Here is a 20126-nt window from a genome sequence, read left to right as displayed (position 1 = left end):
CTTCTCTTAACTCCTTTTAGCCTTTGTGTTGAAGTTCTCATTTTGTGCATAAAAGATTGTTAGTTTTCTGCCAAGTATAGTTCCAAATTTTACATAATTATCATTATCATAACTAACATGAATTTGAGGGCGTTAATGTGCCATTTACTCTTCTGAATTCTATATAAAGTCATGGCTGGGTAGCTCAGTTGGTTAGAGCAATGTCCCTATACCCAAGGTTGATGGTTCGAGTCCTGGTCAGGGCACATATATGAAACAACCAATGAATGCGTAAACAAATGGAACAACATCTCAGTGTTTCTCTCACTCTCTCGCCTTCTTTCCCTCCCTTCCTCCCTCTCTCTCTAAAAATCAATCAATAAAAATTTTTTTTAAATGTATGAAACCCTTTATAAGAATTAATTTGTTTAATTCTTATACCTACTTTCTAGGGTAAGTATTGTTGTTATCCCCATTTAATAAATGAGAATGATTAAGTAATTTGCCTAAGACAGTGTAAGCTAGCAAGTGGCAGAACTAAGATTTGAATCCATACTTTTTACTACTATGCTTTACTATCCTAGATTTACAGGTTCAGTTTTTCCATTATTATTGTACTATAACTGCCTTAATTCATATTTTTCTTCAGAAATTGAACAAACTGCTGAAATACATTTTTTAAAAATCTTTTACCTAGCCATTATTACTCTTGAATTATCAAAAAAGTTTTTATGCTCTACACATTATTTACCTATAAATGAATTTTTAATTTTTAAAAAATGTAATCTGTGTTTTGATGAGAAATCAGGCAGCAGTACTATAATCTCTGCTCTTTTTGGGGGGATCTTAGGTGAGGTTTGAACATTATTTTCTTCTTTTGGTAAAAGCTTCCTTCCTAAGTTTCATATTTTGGCATGTACTTTTTAAGATAGTGTACACTATTGGAGATAAGAACAGCTTGTGACAAGTTTGGACTATATGAAATGTGTTTATCCTACATAATAAAAGCCTAATATGTTAAGTGTCCGGTCATCTGTTCAACCAATCAAAGCGTAATATGCTAATGACATGCTAAGGCTGCTCAACCTCTCGCTATGATGTGCACTGACAAACGGGGGCAGACGCTCTGACCAGTAGGTTAGCTTGCTGCTGGGGTCCCGCCAATTGGGGCCGGACACGCCATGGAGCCCTCCTGCAGTCCCTCTCCAGCTGGACAACCTCCCGCATCCCTCCTCGGCCCTGATTGCGCACCAGTAGGGTGCCTCCTCCTGGCCTGTGCCCTCTTGCAATCTGGGACCCCTCGGGGGATGTCAGAGAACTGGTTTCAGCCCGATCCCACAGGCCAGGCCAATGGACCCCACTGGTGCATGAATTCGTGCACTGGGCCTCTAGTTTATAATAATCATAAGGGGAAAATGAGGTAGTTTTGGACTGGAGCCTTTAAAGAGTTTGAAAATTGTTAGCAACTAGGTCTTAGTGTGCTTTCTCCAAAGTTATATTTCCATTTGTTTTTTATAGTTTTATTTTTCTGATTTCCTATTTTAGATTTTATCAAAAATAGATATATAGAAATATTAGCAACTGCCTGGCTTCCTCTTTAAAAATAGCATTTTTAAAATGTAGATAGTTCACAGGCACATTTAAATGCCTCACTGTTTCATTTGTTATTTTTATAGATGAGAATGTCATTGTTTCAGTAGAGAGCCTAAAATTTTTTGCTGAATTATATAGAATATCAAAACAAAAGGCCTTTCAAGAATTAGAAATATAGGGAATATTATTTGGGATAGACATGTGAACTTCTCATTTGTTTTTAGATTCTGAAAGGAAGTTCTTGAACATTAAAACAAGGTACTGAAAGCAATGTATTTTGAAAAAAATCTTTAGCCTGCTTTAATGTTTGAAGCGTTTTTATTGATTGCCTCAAAGAATTTCAACCTTATGACTTCGATTTCTAAAACTTAAATTTTTTCTATTAAAAAATTAAGTTTCTTTAGCATGTCTCATATGGTTTTGAAACGGATTTATTATTTACCAAAGCCTTAATAAACATTTGTATTACTCCTTTTCTTTTTGAAATGTAAAAGAAGATTCTTAAGTATGTTATTTTATTGAAATAGTGACTAAATGTAAGCTGCTCCAGATTTGATCAGGGCTATTTATCGATAACCCGGTTTCCCTGGCAAAGGGCAATAATATGTCTTTAAATGAGAGTCATCATTATCATGTTTCTCTGAAAAGTGCAGCATTCTTTTTTTATCTCTATTATTTTTTATTCGCAGTGTTTGGATGATTTAATATTATAAAATGAAAATGTCAGAAAGGTAATAATAGAGTGGGTTATTTGTAATGTAAAGAGATGTGAGAGGGCTATAATTTATGTGCGTGGTTTTTCCCCAATTGATTTTAGAGAGAGAGGAAGGGAAAGGGAAGGGTAAGAGAGAGAGAAACATTGATTTTTGCCTCTCGCACCCCTCCTGATCAACCAGGGATTGAACCGTAATATGGCTATGTGCCCTGACTGGAAACCAAACCTGTGACCACTCAGTTCATAGGACAATGCTCCAGTCAACTGAGCCACACAAGGCCGGGGCTGTTTCTTGCTTTTGTGTCTTATGTGAAGCCATGATTTCTCCAAAAGAAGAAATCATTTTTGCTGTTGTTATTGTTTTTGGTAGAACAGCTAGCTCACAAACTGGCCATTGATATACAACCACTTCCAACTAACAGGAATGCTTCTGTTAAGTTAGTAAGTATTCTGGAGTAATGGCAAACCAATGTTCCAGAGAAGAATCAAAACATAAAAAGTAAACTTTAGCCACAGTAGCCAATGTCTTAAGAGAGAGATTGTATTTTTTCCTTTAAATTGTGATATATTTCAACTTCTTTAGTTTTATTATTCTTTTATTATATTGAATTTGTTTAATGTTGTAGTAGAATGATCTAGTATGGTGAGTTTTTTCCCCAGAGTCTTATGTGTGTGTTTTCATTTTACCATGTCTATTATTAGAGTATTTTATGTTAGATTTCAATTTAAAAACTAGTCTATTATATGTGTGTTAGTCTGTTATATATATGTGTTTATCTATATTCACATGCTGTCTATGAAGAGTTGAAAAGGTTTTGGACTTTGGAATGGGGCTTTATTCTGTTTTCTTTAGAGTTGTTGGGCATGTTATTTAACTTCTCTAAACCTTGATTTTCTAATCTTTGTAGTAATTAATGGCCATTGCATAGGTTTATTTTAAATAGTAAATGAGTAAACCTTTGTGGTGTCTTCCACACAGTAGATACTCAATAAAAGTAATTTCTTCTTTTAAGGTCTTTTTAAAAGTTATTTCCAGATTTGATAGTGCCATCCTATATGAGGGTAATATGTAAGTTGACCCTAAGGGAGGAACAACCCGGAATGATTGGTTGCCATGACATGCACTGACCATGAGGGGGCAGACGCTCAATGCAGGAGCTACCACCTGGTGGTCAGTGTGCTTTCACAGGGGGAGTGCCACTCAGCCAGAAGCCAGCTCATGGCTGGCCAGCGCAGAGGACCAGGCCTAAGCCATTAGTTGGACATCCTCTAGGGCTCCCGGGCTGCCAGAGGGATGTCTGACTGCCAGCTTAGGCCCGATCCCCCGGGAAGTGGGCCTAAGCCGGTAGGTGAACATCCCTCAAGGGCTCCCGGACTGCAAGAGGGCACAGGCTGAGAGACACCTGCCCCCCGCCCCGCCCCCCCCAAGTGCACGAATTTTTGTGCACTGGGCCTCTAGTATCTACATAATTTTCTTTAAGTTTTCTAATCGTCTACACAGAAGAGTAAGAGATAGCAAAGAAAATTGTGTGACTTTAGACTAGTGAAGACAAAAGGGATTTGTTAGGGAAAGAGGGAGGCAAATTAAAAAGTTTTCAAAACAATATTTTTAAATGTTTGCATGACTACAGTGGGGCCTTGACTTACGAGTTTAATTCGTTCCGAGACCGAGCTCGTTAAGGAGCTCGTTAACTCAAATTACTCTGTCAACTCAATGCAAAAAATGGGCAGAGAGACAGCTGGTATCTCAAAAAACTCGTTAGTTGGGACACTTGTAATTCAGGCCCCACTATATTTTGTGTGGACTGGTAGACTTGTCAGGGTGCCATTATGTACTAGGAATGTGCTTTATTGAAAGGAGGACTTTTATGAGTAGATTGTTTAAATGTAAGGAACTTAGTAACATTAAGATGACTTAGAGGAAATGACAACCATGTGGCTAGGAAACTTTCCCACCCCCTACCTTTTTTTCTGTTCTAAGCATTTAATATACTGAGCATTTCTGGTTATACACTATTAACTATCATTATTCAGAAGAAGATTAATTTTATTGACTTAGAGTAAGATCATAATTTCTAATGTTTTCTGTTTGCGGTACTTAATATTATAAATTTTAAAAGTATTATCTTCTGCAATCCTGATTGTAAATCCTTTGGGCATATTTGGGCATATACTTTATCCTTGTTTAAACAAGCTAATGTCCCCTGGCCCTGTGGCTTGGTTGGAGTGTCGTCCCATGTACCAAAAGGTTTCGGGTTCCATTCCTGGTCAGGGCATGTAACTAGGTTGTGAGTTTAATCCCCTGTCGGGCTGTGTTCCAGAAGCAACCAATTGATGTCTCTCTCTCTCTCTCTCTCTCTCTCTCTCTCTCTCTCTCTCTCACTCTCTCTCTGCCTGTCTTCCTCTCCCTCCCTCTCTAAAAACTCAATAAAAACATATCTTTCGGTGAGGATTAAAACAAACAATAAAAAAAGCTCATGTCAGTGTACAAAGCAATGCTTGTAGAAACATAGCTGTGTCTAGTGAGCTGGCAAGAATAGGCATTTCAGGGGTAACAAAATATGTGAAATGACTTATATTGGTAATAACTATGTTACAAAGTTTTCCTAAGGTTCAGAAAATAGTTCCATATATCTGGTTGTTTTGTGGCCTTCCTTCTGGTAATTATAGTGTTTGATACAAAAAATTGGGGTAACATAAAAGTACAAAGAAGAAACCCCCAAGTTAAAAATCACCCTCATCTTGTCAAACAAAATCACTTTTAACTTTTTGATGTATGTCAGTGTTGAATTTTTGCCATCTGTGAGTTGTGTGTATATTTAAAAAATTATTTTATAAAAGTTATATAATGTTTGAGAGTTTGCTTGTTTTTACTTTGAAAATTACTGACAGTATTTTCTTAGGACAGTTGTCTTTGATAGGAGAAAAATAGAATGAAGGTCTTGATGGGTAGAGTATTTGTAAGCTTTTCAGGTCATTAAGAATGAGGCTAAGATTGTTTGAAAAAGCAATTATAGAATTGAATTTTACCTGCAGTGTCCAGGATGACCTAAGATTGGAGATGGGGCCCTTCATCTGATGAGAGCTGTTTCTGTGGTCACTCCTTTTGGAGAATTCGCAGAATTTTCCCCAGTGGGATTGTGATTTCTCTCTCAGAGTAGTTATAGAAAGCATAAGGGGAAAAAAGGAGATAGAGACTTACCTAAGAATAACATAAGGTAGAACCAGCCAGACACACAGAGTTTCAGTAAATACACTGAGTGGCCAGATTATTATGACCACCTGACATTTGTAGGCAAATTAGCTATAATTTCATGCTGAAGTTGCTAGAGGGCCAGATCATTACAAATGTCTGAATAGCACAACATATCTAAGTATCGTTGCTGATCAAGTTCATCCTATCACGTTGATGGTGTATCCCATGGAGATGGCTTCTTCCAACAAGACAATGTGCCATGCCACGGTGCTCATATTGTGCAGGAGTGGTTTCAAGAACATGAGGGAGACTTTATACCTTGCTTAGGTGGCCCCCACAATCACCAGATCTCAATCCAATTGAGCATTTGTGGGATGAAGTTAAAAGAGCCATCAGGCAGCTGGTTCCACAACCATCAAATCTCACAGAACTGGACAGTGCTATTCATCAGGCATGGTGTCAGATTCCTCGCATCACCTTTCAACATCTCATGGAGTCAATGCCAAGAAGAATCGCCACAGTATTGAAGGCAAAAGGTGGCCCAGCGAAGTACTGATGGGGTGGTCATAATAATCTGGCCAGTCATAATAATCTGGCCACTCAGTGTATATTGGTTCTAACAATGGTAAAGTTCTAAAATGCTTGCATTTGGAAGGAACTTCTGGCTCTATCCAACTCTTAAACACCATTTTTTTCAGATAAAGAACTTAATTGACTTATTTAAAGTTGTGTAACTATTATGGGAGATAAGTAATATGGTAATTGGTTACTTTTAAATAATGTGAAATTTATTACTTTTATACATTTCTTTATTTTTTGCTTTGTATTTTTCATGTGTGCAATTTGCTTATCTCCCTCAGTTTTTCTACTCTATATTTTCTATATATTCCCATCTTTTACTTTTTCTGTCTCCTCTTCATTAGCTATTATTATAGAATTAGTGTATATTTTGAAATCATTGTCTTTATTGAATAATTTTATTTTCTCTGTTTAAAAGGAGTATTTAAATTTTTTTTTATTGTTGACACTATTACAGATGTTCCCATTTTTCCCTACTCTGTCCTCTTCCACCCAACCTCTCCCCCCCCACTCTCCACCCCCCACCCCACCCCCGCCATCATCACACTATTGTCTGTGTACTATTGTCTATGTCCATGGGTTATGCATATATGTTCTTTGGCTAATCCCTTCACATCTTTCATCCAGTCCTCCTTCCTGGATGAAAGAGTATTTAACTTTTATGTGCCTTTCTCAAAACTGAAAAAAATTTAATTACATATTTATTAATTTATTATATAATAATTATTAATTTTTATTATAATAAAAAAATTTATTTCCATATAATTTTAAATTTACAATTAATATTTTTACTATAATCTTATCTTTACTATTATTAAGAGTTCCACAACATTTTATCTGAAAAAAGGATATCCAGCTCTGGTAATAAGGGAAGAGAATTGGTTAAAATAGGCTCAATGGGGCAAGCATTATCAGAAAAGCCTATGGGGAGTAAATTATATTATAGAAATTTTCTCACTAAAATAAATTGTGAATCTACTTGTTCCTCTTACTTTGACAAAATATAAATGCTAACTTATGAGTACTAATTTTAAAAGAAAGAAAGAATATTAGAACTTTTTTTTTTTAAGGAATTTTGAAAAGTCCAAAAGGCAAAGAAAAAAAAATTGAGTGTATATATATATATATGGAAGTTTCCATTAAAGCCATCTGGAAAGACTTGAAAGTGTAATGGTGTGGTTACAATTCAGCTTCATGATTAGCCAGAAAAAGAGATTAGGGAGATTTCTGTATATTACACAGTCCCTAGCAAGTATACAAATCATGGAGAACAGACAGTTTTACTTGTAAGTTCTTTGGGAAAGTATTTGCTCTCAGTGACTAAGCAAAAGGGAAAATCTTTATTCAGATTGAAATCAGAGTCAAATGAAAGAATTTATCGTAAAGGTAACTTTATAAATTATAACCTATTTGGGCTCCTGTAAAAGAAAATTATAGTTTAAAAAGTAAGGAACTGTTATTATATCACATAACAAGAAGTCCATAGGTAGTTTCATGGTTGTTTGATTCAGTGATCCAGTTTCTTTATCTCTGTCTGCTTTATTATCATCATAGAACTGACTTCATTTTCATACCTCTACAGATTGGCTGTAGCAATTGTGTACATTGCATACAGATATGAAAATTTTTAGAAGGATAAAAGTAGATTTTTCTTCTCTGTACGTCTGTGTAGAAGTAGGGAACATTTCCTAGAAGACCCCTCAAAAAATCCTCATGGTTCAGTGCCAGTATTGTGTTTCATATCTTTCTTAATCTTTGTTGAGAGGCATGGGATTAGGGATTGATAATTATTTGGGGTAGGATATATTTATGTGGGGAGTTAAATCTCCATGACCATTATAGTAACTAGTGTAACAATTTCTCTTAAGAAGTAAATTAAGAATTTATTCATATGTGATCTAGGTTAGAAGATGTGCTTTTGGTTAAATTTCTTAATTTCTCCATTTCCCCATCTGTAAAATGGAGATGATAATAATGCCTTGTTCATAAGGTTGTTTTTAGAATTAAATCAGGTATGTAAGATAGCATGAATTCTAATTTTATTAAGTGTTCAATAAACATACTAATAACTATGTTTGGTATGGTACTAATAACCAGTACCAAATACTGGTACTTTGATCTCTATGTAGTTTTATACTCAAAGAAAACTATACAAATGGAATTTTCACTTCAGCGGGATAGTGTTTTGTTTTGTTTTTCTCCTGAAGATATAGGGCCTAAACCAAAGTAGTTGGAGCTTCCATTTTCTTCTCTAGTTTTCTTGTATAGTAGTGACAAAATGGGAAAGCATAGTAAGTTTAATATGAAATGCCTTCAAGACAATTTCTTTACATGGTTTTGTCAACCAATACTTTTAAAAATATATATATATATATATTATTGATTTTTTTACAGAGAGGGAGGGAGAGGGATAGAGAGTTAGAAACATCGATGAGAGAGAAACATCGATCAGCTGCCTCCTGCACACTCCCTACTGGGGATGTGCCCGCAACCAAGGTACATGCCCTTGAACGGAATCGAACCTGGGACCTTTCAGTCCACAGGCTGACGTTCTATCCACTGAGCCAAACCGGTTAGGGCTCAACCAATACTTTTTATATTTGAGGTAGCATGAAAACTGCAGTGATATATTTTATGAAAATGCTAATAATGATATATTAATAATTTCCCTTAATGTAGGCTTCTACATTTTTGCCTTTTTTGCTGTAATAAAAAGTGTAAGCTGGTTAAGTTGTAATTCTCTCTCATTCTTTGCTATTGCAGATGGATTGTTCAATCAGTACATCAGTCAACAGGAATATAAGCCACGATGGAGTCAGATCATTCCAAAAAGCACCAAAGGTTAGCCCTATCTTCTAGGTGTGGGTGCTTTTGCTGTAATGTCTTGATTTCATTTTTTCCCTAGGTAGGTCAAGTTTCAAAGTGCTCTGTTAATGAAAAGCAGGGTTTAAAAGAAGATGGTGGGGGCTTGTCCTGGGGGGTGGGAGTGGCCAGGGAGGGGTGGGTGGGGGGGGATATATGTAATACTTGAAACAATAAAAAAAGAAATTAATTTAAAAAATAATAAAATAAAAATAATAAAAGAAGATGTAGGTTCCTTAAGTAGGTGGCAGACTTAGTTTATTAAATTAAATTTTTCTTTTAAACCTTTTGGTTTTACTGCTATAACAGATGAGTGGGCAGTTTTTACATAGAATACCATCAAAATTACTTTTATAGAGACTAAAATTATAGACCATTGTGTTGTAATGCCAAACATGTTTCTGTAAAACCTTAAGTTCTGTAAAATTGCTCACTAAAGCTAATAGGGCTTATGAGAAAAATAGAAATGGGTCATACCATTCTAGATCTATGGAACTTTATAACCAGATACTAATAAAAATGAGAGTAGTAATCCTAATAAAAGTAAATAATATTAGTATAGTTAAATCTTTGCAGGCACTTATATTGAGCATCAAAATGAGTTTGGAGCCTTAAATCCTGGGGCTCATGCTTTCTCCTTATAACTGTAGAACCTAGAAAGCATCTGTTTTTAATAAAGACTGTTTTAATCAAAACTTGGAATCTGATTCAGGGTGTAGTCTTCTTCATTAACCTATTTTTTCAGGTGGAGGAAGTTATTGTCACCCCATCTGCACTCATTACTCTGCCAGATGGTTAATATAGTAGAAAGTGTAGCAATTCTCTAATGCAACTACTTGCATTAAAGGAAGGCAGTTGTGTCTGGTTGATGTTGCTCAATGGTTGAGTGTCAACTATGAACCAGGAGGTCATGATTTGATTCCTAGTCAGGGCACAGGTAGGGGGTGTGCAGGAGGCAGCCAATCAGTGATTCTCTCTCATCTTTGATGTTTCTATCTCTCCTTCTCCCTTATTTGAAATCAATAAAAATATATTTTTTAAAAAAGAAGGAAGGCAGTTCCATAGATATTCAGCTTTTTCCTATGATCATCATTTATTGATTGCTAAGGTCTTCTCTTTAACTATGAGAAAACTTTCTTCTGATAGTGTTAAACATTAATATACTGGAGAAAATTGCTATGAGCACCCATAATTTCTGCATTATAGGAGTATTAGTTCTCCTGTTTTTATCAGTTGTATATGAGGTAATTTTATTCAAAGAAGCAGATGTTACAGCAAACATAATTGCGTATTTGAAAACTAATGTATTAAATATATAAAGTACAAACAATAAATTTATTTCAATGTTTTTTTTTTCTTTTTTTTAAAATATATTTTATTGATTTTCTACAGAGAGGAAGAGAGAGGGACAGAGAGCTAGAAACATGGATGAGAGAGAAACATCCATCAGCTGCCTCCTGCACACTCCTCACTGGGGATGCGCCCGCAACCGAGGTACATGCCCTTGACCGGAATCGAACCTGGGACCCTTCAGTCCGCAGGCTGACGCTCTATCCACTGAGCCAAACCGGTCAGGGCTCAATGTTTTCTTAATCTGTTCTTTCAAGTGGCATTACTGACTGGGTGAAAAAAGAAAAGGACAAAACTTCAATGATAATGAGCTGCAAAATCTAAACCTAACTATTAGAAAGGAGAAAGAATTTGCAGAGAGAACTTTTGAATGATTAGCTCTTGAGTATCATAGTAATGAAAAACTTCAGTTTTGCATTTTATTCTTTATATAAGAACTGACATTTTATTTATTTTTATTCTTTTGTCAGTGTAAGTTAGAATTCATTTTGTCTTTCCATACACTGAAATAAAAGGTTAAACAACGTAGAATTTTAATTCTGTCTCATGTAAAAACAATACCCAAAAGGTGGTAAATTAAGACAATACAACTACTTCCACATTTCCCCTTTGTCTTCACTAAGGTGAAATATTTATTCTCACAGCTGTGCCATTGTATCTACATTACAAGTAGCAGAATGGAGAGAAGCACCCCTTTCTTTAGAATTCTCCAGTAATTAATTTCCACTAATATCACATTGCATTGGCCTCTTAGATATATGTTCAGCTATAACTATAAGAAAAACAGAGAAATGCACTTTTTAAAATTTACTTAATTCTTCTTTAATTGTTTTTATTATTTTTTAATTTTTTATTGTTTGAAGTATTACATATATGTCTCCTTCTTTTGCAACATTGTTTTTTTTTAATTTTCTTTATTGATTAAGGTATTACATATGTGTCCTTATCCCTTTTTTGCCTCCGATCCTCCCACTCATGCCCTTACCCCCACCCTCCCCTACCTTCCCTCTGAGGTTTGACAGTCTTATCAATGCTTCTCTGTCTCTGGATCTGTTTTTGTTCGTCAGTTTATGTTCTTCATTATATTCCACAAATGAGTGAGGTCATGTGATATTTATCTTTCTCTGACTGGCTTATTTCGCTTAGCATAATGCTCTCCAGGTCCATCCATGCTGTTGCAAATGATATTTTAGTCTTTTTCATAGTCTCCCTGTGAAATTAGTAAAAAATTGCATGTTTCCTATTTTACATAGGCAGAAGTTAATACAAGGAAAGTTATTAGCCAAAGTAATATATTTCCATTAATATGAGAGTATAAAGAAAACTTTGTGTTCCCTGGTTTATATATCAAGTAAGATATTAGAATCCTGTAACCTATTGAATCATTGCAATGAAGTTATATCTTCATTTATATAAAATTTTGCATAAAGTAAGATTAGATATAAGTTTAGCACTGGTTTTCTCCTGCAGAAGTTTAAAAGTTTCACTGATTATATTTAAACATACTTATTAAGCTTTGTAATGGAAATAACAATAAAAGAAAAGCAAATCTTAGTATTCTCAGTCAGTGCTCATATAAAATTGTTGGTCTTTTATGTAGGAACTATTTTCTGAAATACTGGCACAAAGTTAACACAATAAGAAAATTATCAAGAGTATAAAACTTGATAAAAATCTTAATTTTCAGTAGCTTTGTGAACTTTAAAACTGCTTATTCTGTTTATAAGCTGTGCGTGAATAATAGACTTGATATCTACTAGTAATTCTGTAATTGTCTCCCACTTCACTTTGTCACTACAGAGTTTAGAGTTTTCTTGTCTGAGGTTTTTGTGGAATATCCTATATTATTGCTGACTTATGTCATTGGTCATAAATACATTGGAAATAGCTTCCAATTGCAATAATAGCCTGAAAGCAATTGGGAAAAAGAGCAAGATAATTATTATAAACATACCTATGTGTCATATTATTTCTTTTGAATCTTTTTTACTTACTATTAAAAGAATAAGTGTGTGTTATTTTCACTAGTCATTACATGCTTATGAATAAAGTTACTTCGGGTTTGCGGTTGTTCTTTGTTTTTCCTTTAAAAGGAAATATTATTTCTACCTCAGGTGATGGAGAAGATAACCGACCAGGAATGAGAGGAGGCCATCAGATGGTTATTGATGTTCAAACAGGTGAGGGATACTTGCAGTGGAAAGCAAATTTTAAAATAAATTTATGCATTTTTAAATATCAGGTTAACATGAATTTACTTTCCATTCATTCCAAAGGTTAAATGTTAATGCCCATACCAAAGAGCAAAGAAAATAGGCATTAGCCACAGGTATAATCTAAACTAGGTAGTAACCCATGAGAGGAGAGGCTGCTGAACAAATGAAATTAAATAACCTAAAAGAAATGTAATGTGTAGCCTTTTATAGCTGTGTGTGTGGCGGGGGGGGGGGGGGGGGGGGGGGCGTGTATTTGTATTTGATTTTCATAGTAAACTTTGATGTATTTCTGGATTTTCAGTGCATTTATAATTTAATGTCATACTCTGGGAATTATAGTAATGAAGGAGACACTTAAGATATATTTTAGAGGGAGAGACTATCAAATTAGTCTTGTTGGACTAATTAAGTATTGTTGGATCCATTAATTGCCAAACACTGTTCACAAGCCTATGAATCATTTACTTTATTCTTTTTTGCTTCCTCTTAAATTTTCTATAATTTGGTATGGAAATTTTTTCTTAGGTTGCTATAGGGTAGGACAGCTTAAATACCATTATATTTAGAGGTTAATGTTAAAATTATCATAAGTTTCAAATTACCATATTGGAAAGCAAATAATACCAAAAATTTAGTTTAATTTGACTTTATTATCTGATTTTAGAACTCTTTACTACATAGAGAGCCAATATTCATTCACTCATAGTACTTTAGGAATAAATAAGTTATTTTTGTTGACATAAAATAATTAAGAGTAAAAATTATTTCAATGCAGATAATCTAGACATTAATGTATATTCACAAATATTTTGTAAATAACAAGATGAGAAAACATATTTTATTTAAAATTAACTGCTAAAGTCATATAGTAACCTGTGAACTTGTTTAGCAGTATTATTAGGTCTCTTTGGAAAAGGTTCATTTAAAGGCCTAGGGAGTTTTTTCCTGATCTTGGCCCCTCTTCTTCCTCCCACAGAAATAGGTTTGACTCAGTTGTAGAATCTTAGGCATCTAGGCATCTTTTTTTCTACCCGTGAGTCCAGTAAATATACATATGCTTATTTCTTAAAGAATCAGATTTATGTACAAATGTTTTTTAATCTAGAAAAATTAAATACTTGATGAAAATTTGTGTTTAGATTGTCTCCAGTAGATTTTTTTCACACTCTTTTGAAAATATAATGGAACTTATAATGCCTTTGTTATGTCTGGGTGGTAGTTACCTAGTGTTTTAAAATGTTCTACTTTAAAATGCAGTTGTAGAAAATTTTATTCACCAGCATTCCTTTTAGAAAGGAATTATTATTTGTGAAGGTGCATGGGGTACAACCTAATATTCCTAGTAGAACTGATTATAGAAGGAACTATTCTTTGCAGTACAATGAGAACTTTTAAGACCAGAGAAAGGGGACAAGGAAAAACGTAGAGCTAAATGGTAGTGGAGCCAGCAAATGGCAGAATGCACGCTTTGTAACATGAGTCTTCTGTCACCAAAATCTTAAAAGTTTTCTCTAATAAAATTGAGTTGGGAGTGTGTGTGTGTAGGTGGGGGGGTCGGTGGATTGAGGAGGAGGAACTGGTGGTGCAATTAGGTTTGGGGTCTAGCGTGAGGTGGGGCAGGAGTGCAGTTTCTGAGAATTCAGTTGTATGGAAGCAGAGAGAAATGTAAGGAAAGATGCCCTAGGACAGGTCAGAGAAAGATTTTTGAACTTTCACAAGACTGCAATTATGGTTTAAGTTAAGTTTAAACAGGTGTCTGGTTCTGAGTCTGGGTTATCCAGGAATCTGTTATGATCAAGAAAAAACAAAAGTAAAAAGTAATGCTATTGAAAAATCCAGTAACTTTTATATCTTGGCATTCCCAGTCTTTTCCTTCAGCTAACCATTGCTGTCTATATTCTTTTCTGTCACCATTCTGTATCCTATTAGTATTTTAGTGTTTTCTTTTTTGTTAATCCTCACGTAAGGATATTTCCCATTGATTTTTAGGGAGAGTGAAAGGGAGGGGGAAGGACACACAGAACACATCAGTTGGTTGTCTCCCGCACCAGGGCCAGGGATCGAGCCTGCAACCGAGGTTTACATGTTCTTGCCTCCAACCAGGCACCCTTCAGTCCATCGGCTGACGTTCTGTCCACTAAGCCAAGCTGGCCAGGGCTTAATCAGGTTGATCTTAATCATCTTCAAAATGATTGTATTTTTTGTAAATATTTAAAAGAACCTTTTCTATTCCAGTCTTACTTGTTTAACAACCAAATATAGTGTTTGGGGATTGAGTTTGTAGGAAAGGCGCGCGTGCGTGCGTGCGTGCGTGCGTGCGTGCGTGTGTGTGTTAGACATATCTGGGTTTGAATCCTCCTGACTTTACCACTGACATTTTGTTTGATCTTGAATGAGTTCTAATAATTTTGATAAAAATAGGAATAATAAATTAAGCTATACTGAGAATTATAAGAAATAATGTACTTTATATGTAAAGTATGTGTTATTTATGTAATTTGTATGCAGCATATTAATATGCAGAATATATGAATTAGTCCTGTGGTTTTTGACAGAATCTCACGGTGGAAATATTTTTAAATAACTAAAAATTTTGAAAAACAATTTAAAATAACTTGAAAAGCAGTTTTTTTTGGGGGGTGAGAATAACTCACCCAGTATTATTTTGGTATATTTGTCTCATCTTTTATATATGTTGTCTAATTTTAGAAAGTAAGCGAAGCCATAATACTTTTAAGATTTTTAGAAAAAAATATTAAACCCCATTTAGTAATTTTGTTGATAATGTGTAGGTAGGGTTAGTAATGAAGAATGATTTTCCCAAGTAGAGTTTGAAGAACCTGGAAGTTTCATCTTTATGAAGTTGGTACCTAAGGAGTAAAATAGAGTGTAGAGAAGCCCAGTTGTTATTTTAAGTATGCATTCCGAAGGTTTCCAGAATGAAGGCTCTTAATCTGTTGAAGTTATATACAAATTTTGTTTGTATATTTTTCTGGGAAGAGAATCCATGAATTCTGATCATCAAAGGGACTTTTGACTCAAAAAATTAAGAACACCTTCACTAGAGTAAAACTTCATAAAGTTCATTACATCTTTTTAAAGTGGCTTCACAGCATTTCATATATCTTGTTTTCTTAAATATTAAATACTTAATAATACCTAAATTTTATTTCTTTTTTAGTATATAGTTTTTTTCCCCATTTTGCTGCAGCTCTAGGACTAGAGTTACCATTTTAAAAAGTACATGATGATGAAGAAAAAAAATAAAAAAGTACATAATGACATAAATGTTACTATTTAATTTTCAAACTTTCCTTTCTTCCTAAGTGAATTCTATCATTTATACCATGGTAGAGAAGGAATCTAATATTTTGTACTACTGGATGTATATGTCAGTTTCATTTATTATAATTTCTGAACCTGTACCTCTCCACTTATTAGATGCTTCAACTCTGAATTGGATTTCAACTCTGAGGAAATTAGGTGAATAAAAAGAGAGAAAAGACATGTCTATTTTGTTTCAGGGTTCAAGTCTGTTCAGATGAAAATTTAAATGTTCATTCTACCAGGAAGTTTCTTTGTTATGTAACTTGCACTAAATTTTGAGAACCTATAATGCCTGCCTTTTTCTTTTTCCCTCTCTCAATCAGAATAGATAGTAAGACCCAGGCAAAACCCCAGTATTTGATAGCTACAAAAGAAGTTTGAGGGGGTGATTCTTGTCACTTGGAAGAGCCCTTCTGTGGAAAGCTTCACCTTTGACTCTTCTATATTAATTCTATACAAGTGCCTTTTTTTTTACACACAGGGCCACATAATTGGTTTTCCTAATGTTCCTTAAAGAAACCTTTGAAGGAAGTAGGTGAACATGGGTTTTTGTTGTGAATTACAAATATATTCATAAGGCTATAGATCTGTAGCTACATATATACTGTTATCACAAAGGAGTTCTGAAATATAGCCTAATTAAGAATACAATGTTTACTGTCATAGACAGAAAATACAACCTTTTAGCTGGGAAAATAACTGTGTTGAATTCGCTAAAAAGATCAGTGTCATCTAGATAGTTTTTAAATCATAACTTTGTTTTAAAAGGGGAGGTGGATGAATCCAGTTGATAATCTGCTGGGTCCTGTGAGTTCAAGGAAATGGCTGAAGCTTATAAAACATCTTTCCCCTTCTTTTTTATTGCTCTCTTCAAATTTTCTCATGTCCATCCTAATTGCATTTTTTAAAGGATTAAACTTTTAAACTAAATATTCTGACAGTGTTTCATTTTTATCTTAAATATAATTTGCATTTCTTAAAACTGCATTTTCCACTTTATTTTTCCCCCCTCTCATTGTCTATATTAAACTAAGAATTAAGATAACCTCCTTTACTAGCCTGTTAACACTTCTCCTACTTCTTTTGTTTGACACAAGAATTTTATCTAATATTGGGCTCATGCTGTGTTAGTGCCATAGTGTTGTATTCTGTACTGTTTCAAACCGGAAAAATGAATTTAACTACAAAAATAGTGTGCCATCTTGTGGAGGATAATGCAATCAGCACAGTCTGTTTTACCATTAAAAATCAGAATATGTTAGATAATTGCATTCGGGCTCTTAAAATAAAAAGCCTGCTTCTTTGTGAAAATGGTGTGAAGACACTGATGTGTTAACATCTCTACTGTATTTTTAGTGTACATAAAGATAACGTAGCCTAGTACTCCTGGCACTAGGTAGCTGTAGGGTTTATTCAATACTGCTACCTAAAGGATCTCTACCAAAGAATATGGTTGAATTTTAGTTTTGTGGCCTAAGTAATGAGAGATTTATTGATTGGTTGACGATTGAATCATTTATAGTCTCTTAGAATGAAATTGGTTTAAAATTTTGAACATATGCTATTATTGGTCAGTTTAAATCCAACTCCTTTCTTTCATTGGCTCCTCATTTTCAGTCAGTCCCATATGCTGCAAGTTGTGATCTGACCATGCTAAATCTGCCTAAAATCTTCTGTAGCTACTCCAAAGTCTGGTGTCAAGTTCTTAGTTTGTTTCTATATTTTCATTTAAACCCTTCCATGTTCTGGCCACTGCCTGTCTTTTTAACCTCATTACCTTCTGTGTTCTTCTTTTAAATTGAACAGTCCACTTATTCATTACACAGTTTTTACCACTTTCCATTCATTAGTTAAGTCTCACAGTTGCTTTACGAGATAGGGACTGGATGCCATTTTATAGATGAGGAAACCAGTGGTTAAGGAATTTGGTGGGGATCACACAGCTACAAATCTGTTCAAGACCTGTCTGACTTAAGAGTCCATGTCTTTTAAAACACTTTTTGTGTTTTTCTGTCTCTGTACCTTTATTTTTTACTCTGGTGAAATGTCCTTTTTTTTGTCCCCCATTCTGTCAACAAAGCCACCTTGTGATGCAAATACCACTGTTACCATGAAACCTTTCTGATGGCACTTATCTACCCTGCAATCATGGTGATTTATGTACTTGTTTTAAAAATACGTTTTTATTGATTTTTTTTTTACAGCGAGAGAAAGGGAGAGGGAGAGGGAACAAGATAAACATTGATATGAGAGGGAAACATTGATTGGTTGTCTCCCCTACTTGCCCCAGTTGGGGATTGAACGAGCAACCTGGGTATGCGCCTTGACCAGGAATTGAACTGGCAACCTTTCAGTGCATTGGATGACGCTCAGTCAACTGAGCCACACCAGCCAGGGCTGTATACTTATTTTATATTGTTGATTTGAGTATAAGCTCCTGGAGGATAGGGACTCTTTAAAAAAAAATCTTTACTGTTGAGAGTATTACAGATGTCCCTCTTTTTTCCCCCATTGCTCCCTTCCACCTGGTTCCCACCTCATCTCAGGCCTTCACCACCCTATTGTCTGTGTCCATAGGTAATACATATATGCATATAAAATCTTTGGTTAATCTCTTCTCGCCTCTCTCCCCCACCCCTATCTCCTTCCCTCTGAGATTCATTAGTCTGTTCCATGTTTCCATGCCTCTGATTCATTAGTTTGTTTTGTCTGTTATAGTGCTTGTTTGTTTATTTTGTTTCTTAGATACAACTGCTGATCGATACGTATTTATTGCTATTTTATTCTTATATTTTATTTTTTTCTTCCTAAAGAAGACCCTTTAACATTTCTTATAATGCTGATTTGGTGGTGATAAACTCCTTTATTTTTTTTGTTTTGTTTGGAAAGCACTTTATTGTTGATTTAATTCTTGGAATCCTCTATTCTACTGTCAATTCCCTGTATTCTTCAATTCTAAATGATAGCTTTGCTCAGTAGAGTACCTTGGTTGTAGGCCCTTGCTTTTCATTATTTTGAATATTTCTTGCCACTCCCTTCTGGCCTGCAATGTTTCTGTTGAGAAATCAGCTGACAGTCGTATGGGCGCTCCCTTGTAGGTAACTAACTGCTTTTCTCTTGTTGCTTTTAAGGTTCTCTCTTTGTCTTGAACCCTTGGCATTTTAATTATGATGCCTGGGCCTCTTTGGGTTCCTCTTGTTTGGGACTCTCTGGGCTTCCTAGTCTATTTCTTTCACCAGGTAGGGGAAGTTTTCTGTTATTATTTCTTTAAATAACTTTTCAATATCTTGCTTTCTCTCGTCTCCAACCCCATAGTGGTATGCTTGAAGTTGTCTCAGAGGCTCCTTACTATCTTCATGTTTTGGGGTTATTTTCTATTTCATTTTGTTCTTCTGATTGGGTGTTTTTTGCTTTCTCATATTCCAAATCGTTGATTTAATTCTTGGAATCCTCTATTCTACTGTTGATTCCCTGTAAATTATTTATTTCAGTTAGTGTATGCTTAATTTCTGACTGGTTCTTTTTCATGTTTTTAACATTCTCACTAAGATCCTTGAAAGTCTCACTAAAACCCTTGATGCTCTCATTAAGTCCCTTGAAGCTCTCATTAAGATCCTTGAAACTCTCATTAAGATTCTTGACTAACCTTATAACCATTGTTTTGAACTCTATATCCAGTATTTTGCTTGCTTTCATTTCTTTCATTTTTAACATGTTTCTTTGTCTCTGCATTTTGGCTGCTTCCCTGTGTTTATTTCTATGTATTAGGTAGAGCTGTTATGTCTCCTGGAATTGGTAGAGTGGCCTTTGTATTAGGGGTCCTATAGGGCCCAGTGGCTCAGTCTCCCCAGTCACCTGAGCTGGGCACTCTAGGTGTGCCCCTGTGTGGGCTGTGTGTACAGTCTTCTTGTAGTTGAGCCTTGATTGCCATTGGCGTCACTAGGAGGAATTGGCTGTGAAAACCAGCTGTGTCTACAATAAAAGAGCTGCCGTGCAGGAGACACGCCTTGGAGCAGGACTTGCTTCATTGGGGCTTTGGTGCTCACTGAGTCTGCCCCTGGAGCGTGCTGCTTGTGGATACATAGAGTTGTAATATGGTATGGTCTGAAGCTGTCCATCGGGTGCACTGACTTTGAGGCCTCCCAAGAGGTGCAAAGTCAGGCAATGCCTAAGGCCACTAGCAGGAGCTACAGTGACATCTGCAGATGACTACTACTTGTATTGGGCTTAGAAGTGCCTGGGTGAGGCCCAGCTATGAAGCAAGGCATCCTGATGTTCGTGCCGGGTCTTGGACTTTTTATTAATTGGT

At 35.2% G+C, this 20126-nt stretch overlaps 1 protein-coding gene across 10 annotated transcripts in view; it reads left to right on the top strand.

The window, feature by feature from the left end:
* MKLN1 (muskelin 1) overlaps positions 1-20126 on the top strand; it is a 319909-nt gene that overhangs the window by 225624 nt on the left and 74159 nt on the right. For 9 of the 10 annotated variants that reach the window (XR_004970961.1, XR_004970960.1, XM_036328666.1 and 6 more), the window contains 3 exons: positions 8826-8903; positions 12389-12454; positions 15932-15973. Coding sequence is in view for 8 of the 10 variants with exons in the window: in XM_036328666.1 (XP_036184559.1) it covers positions 8826-8903; positions 12389-12454; positions 15932-15973 (186 nt within the window). In the remaining 2 variants the exon portion in view is untranslated. The remainder of the gene's footprint in view (positions 1-8825; positions 8904-12388; positions 12455-15931; positions 15974-20126) is intronic. The other variant, XM_036328664.1, reaches the window with a different exon arrangement.

This window comes from Myotis myotis, unplaced genomic scaffold, assembly GCF_014108235.1.
Source record: "Myotis myotis isolate mMyoMyo1 unplaced genomic scaffold, mMyoMyo1.p scaffold_m19_p_11, whole genome shotgun sequence".
Lineage (NCBI taxonomy): Eukaryota > Metazoa > Chordata > Mammalia > Chiroptera > Vespertilionidae > Myotis > Myotis myotis.
Note: the sequence above shows the minus strand (reverse complement) of the source record. Positions and strands in the feature narration are given on the sequence as shown.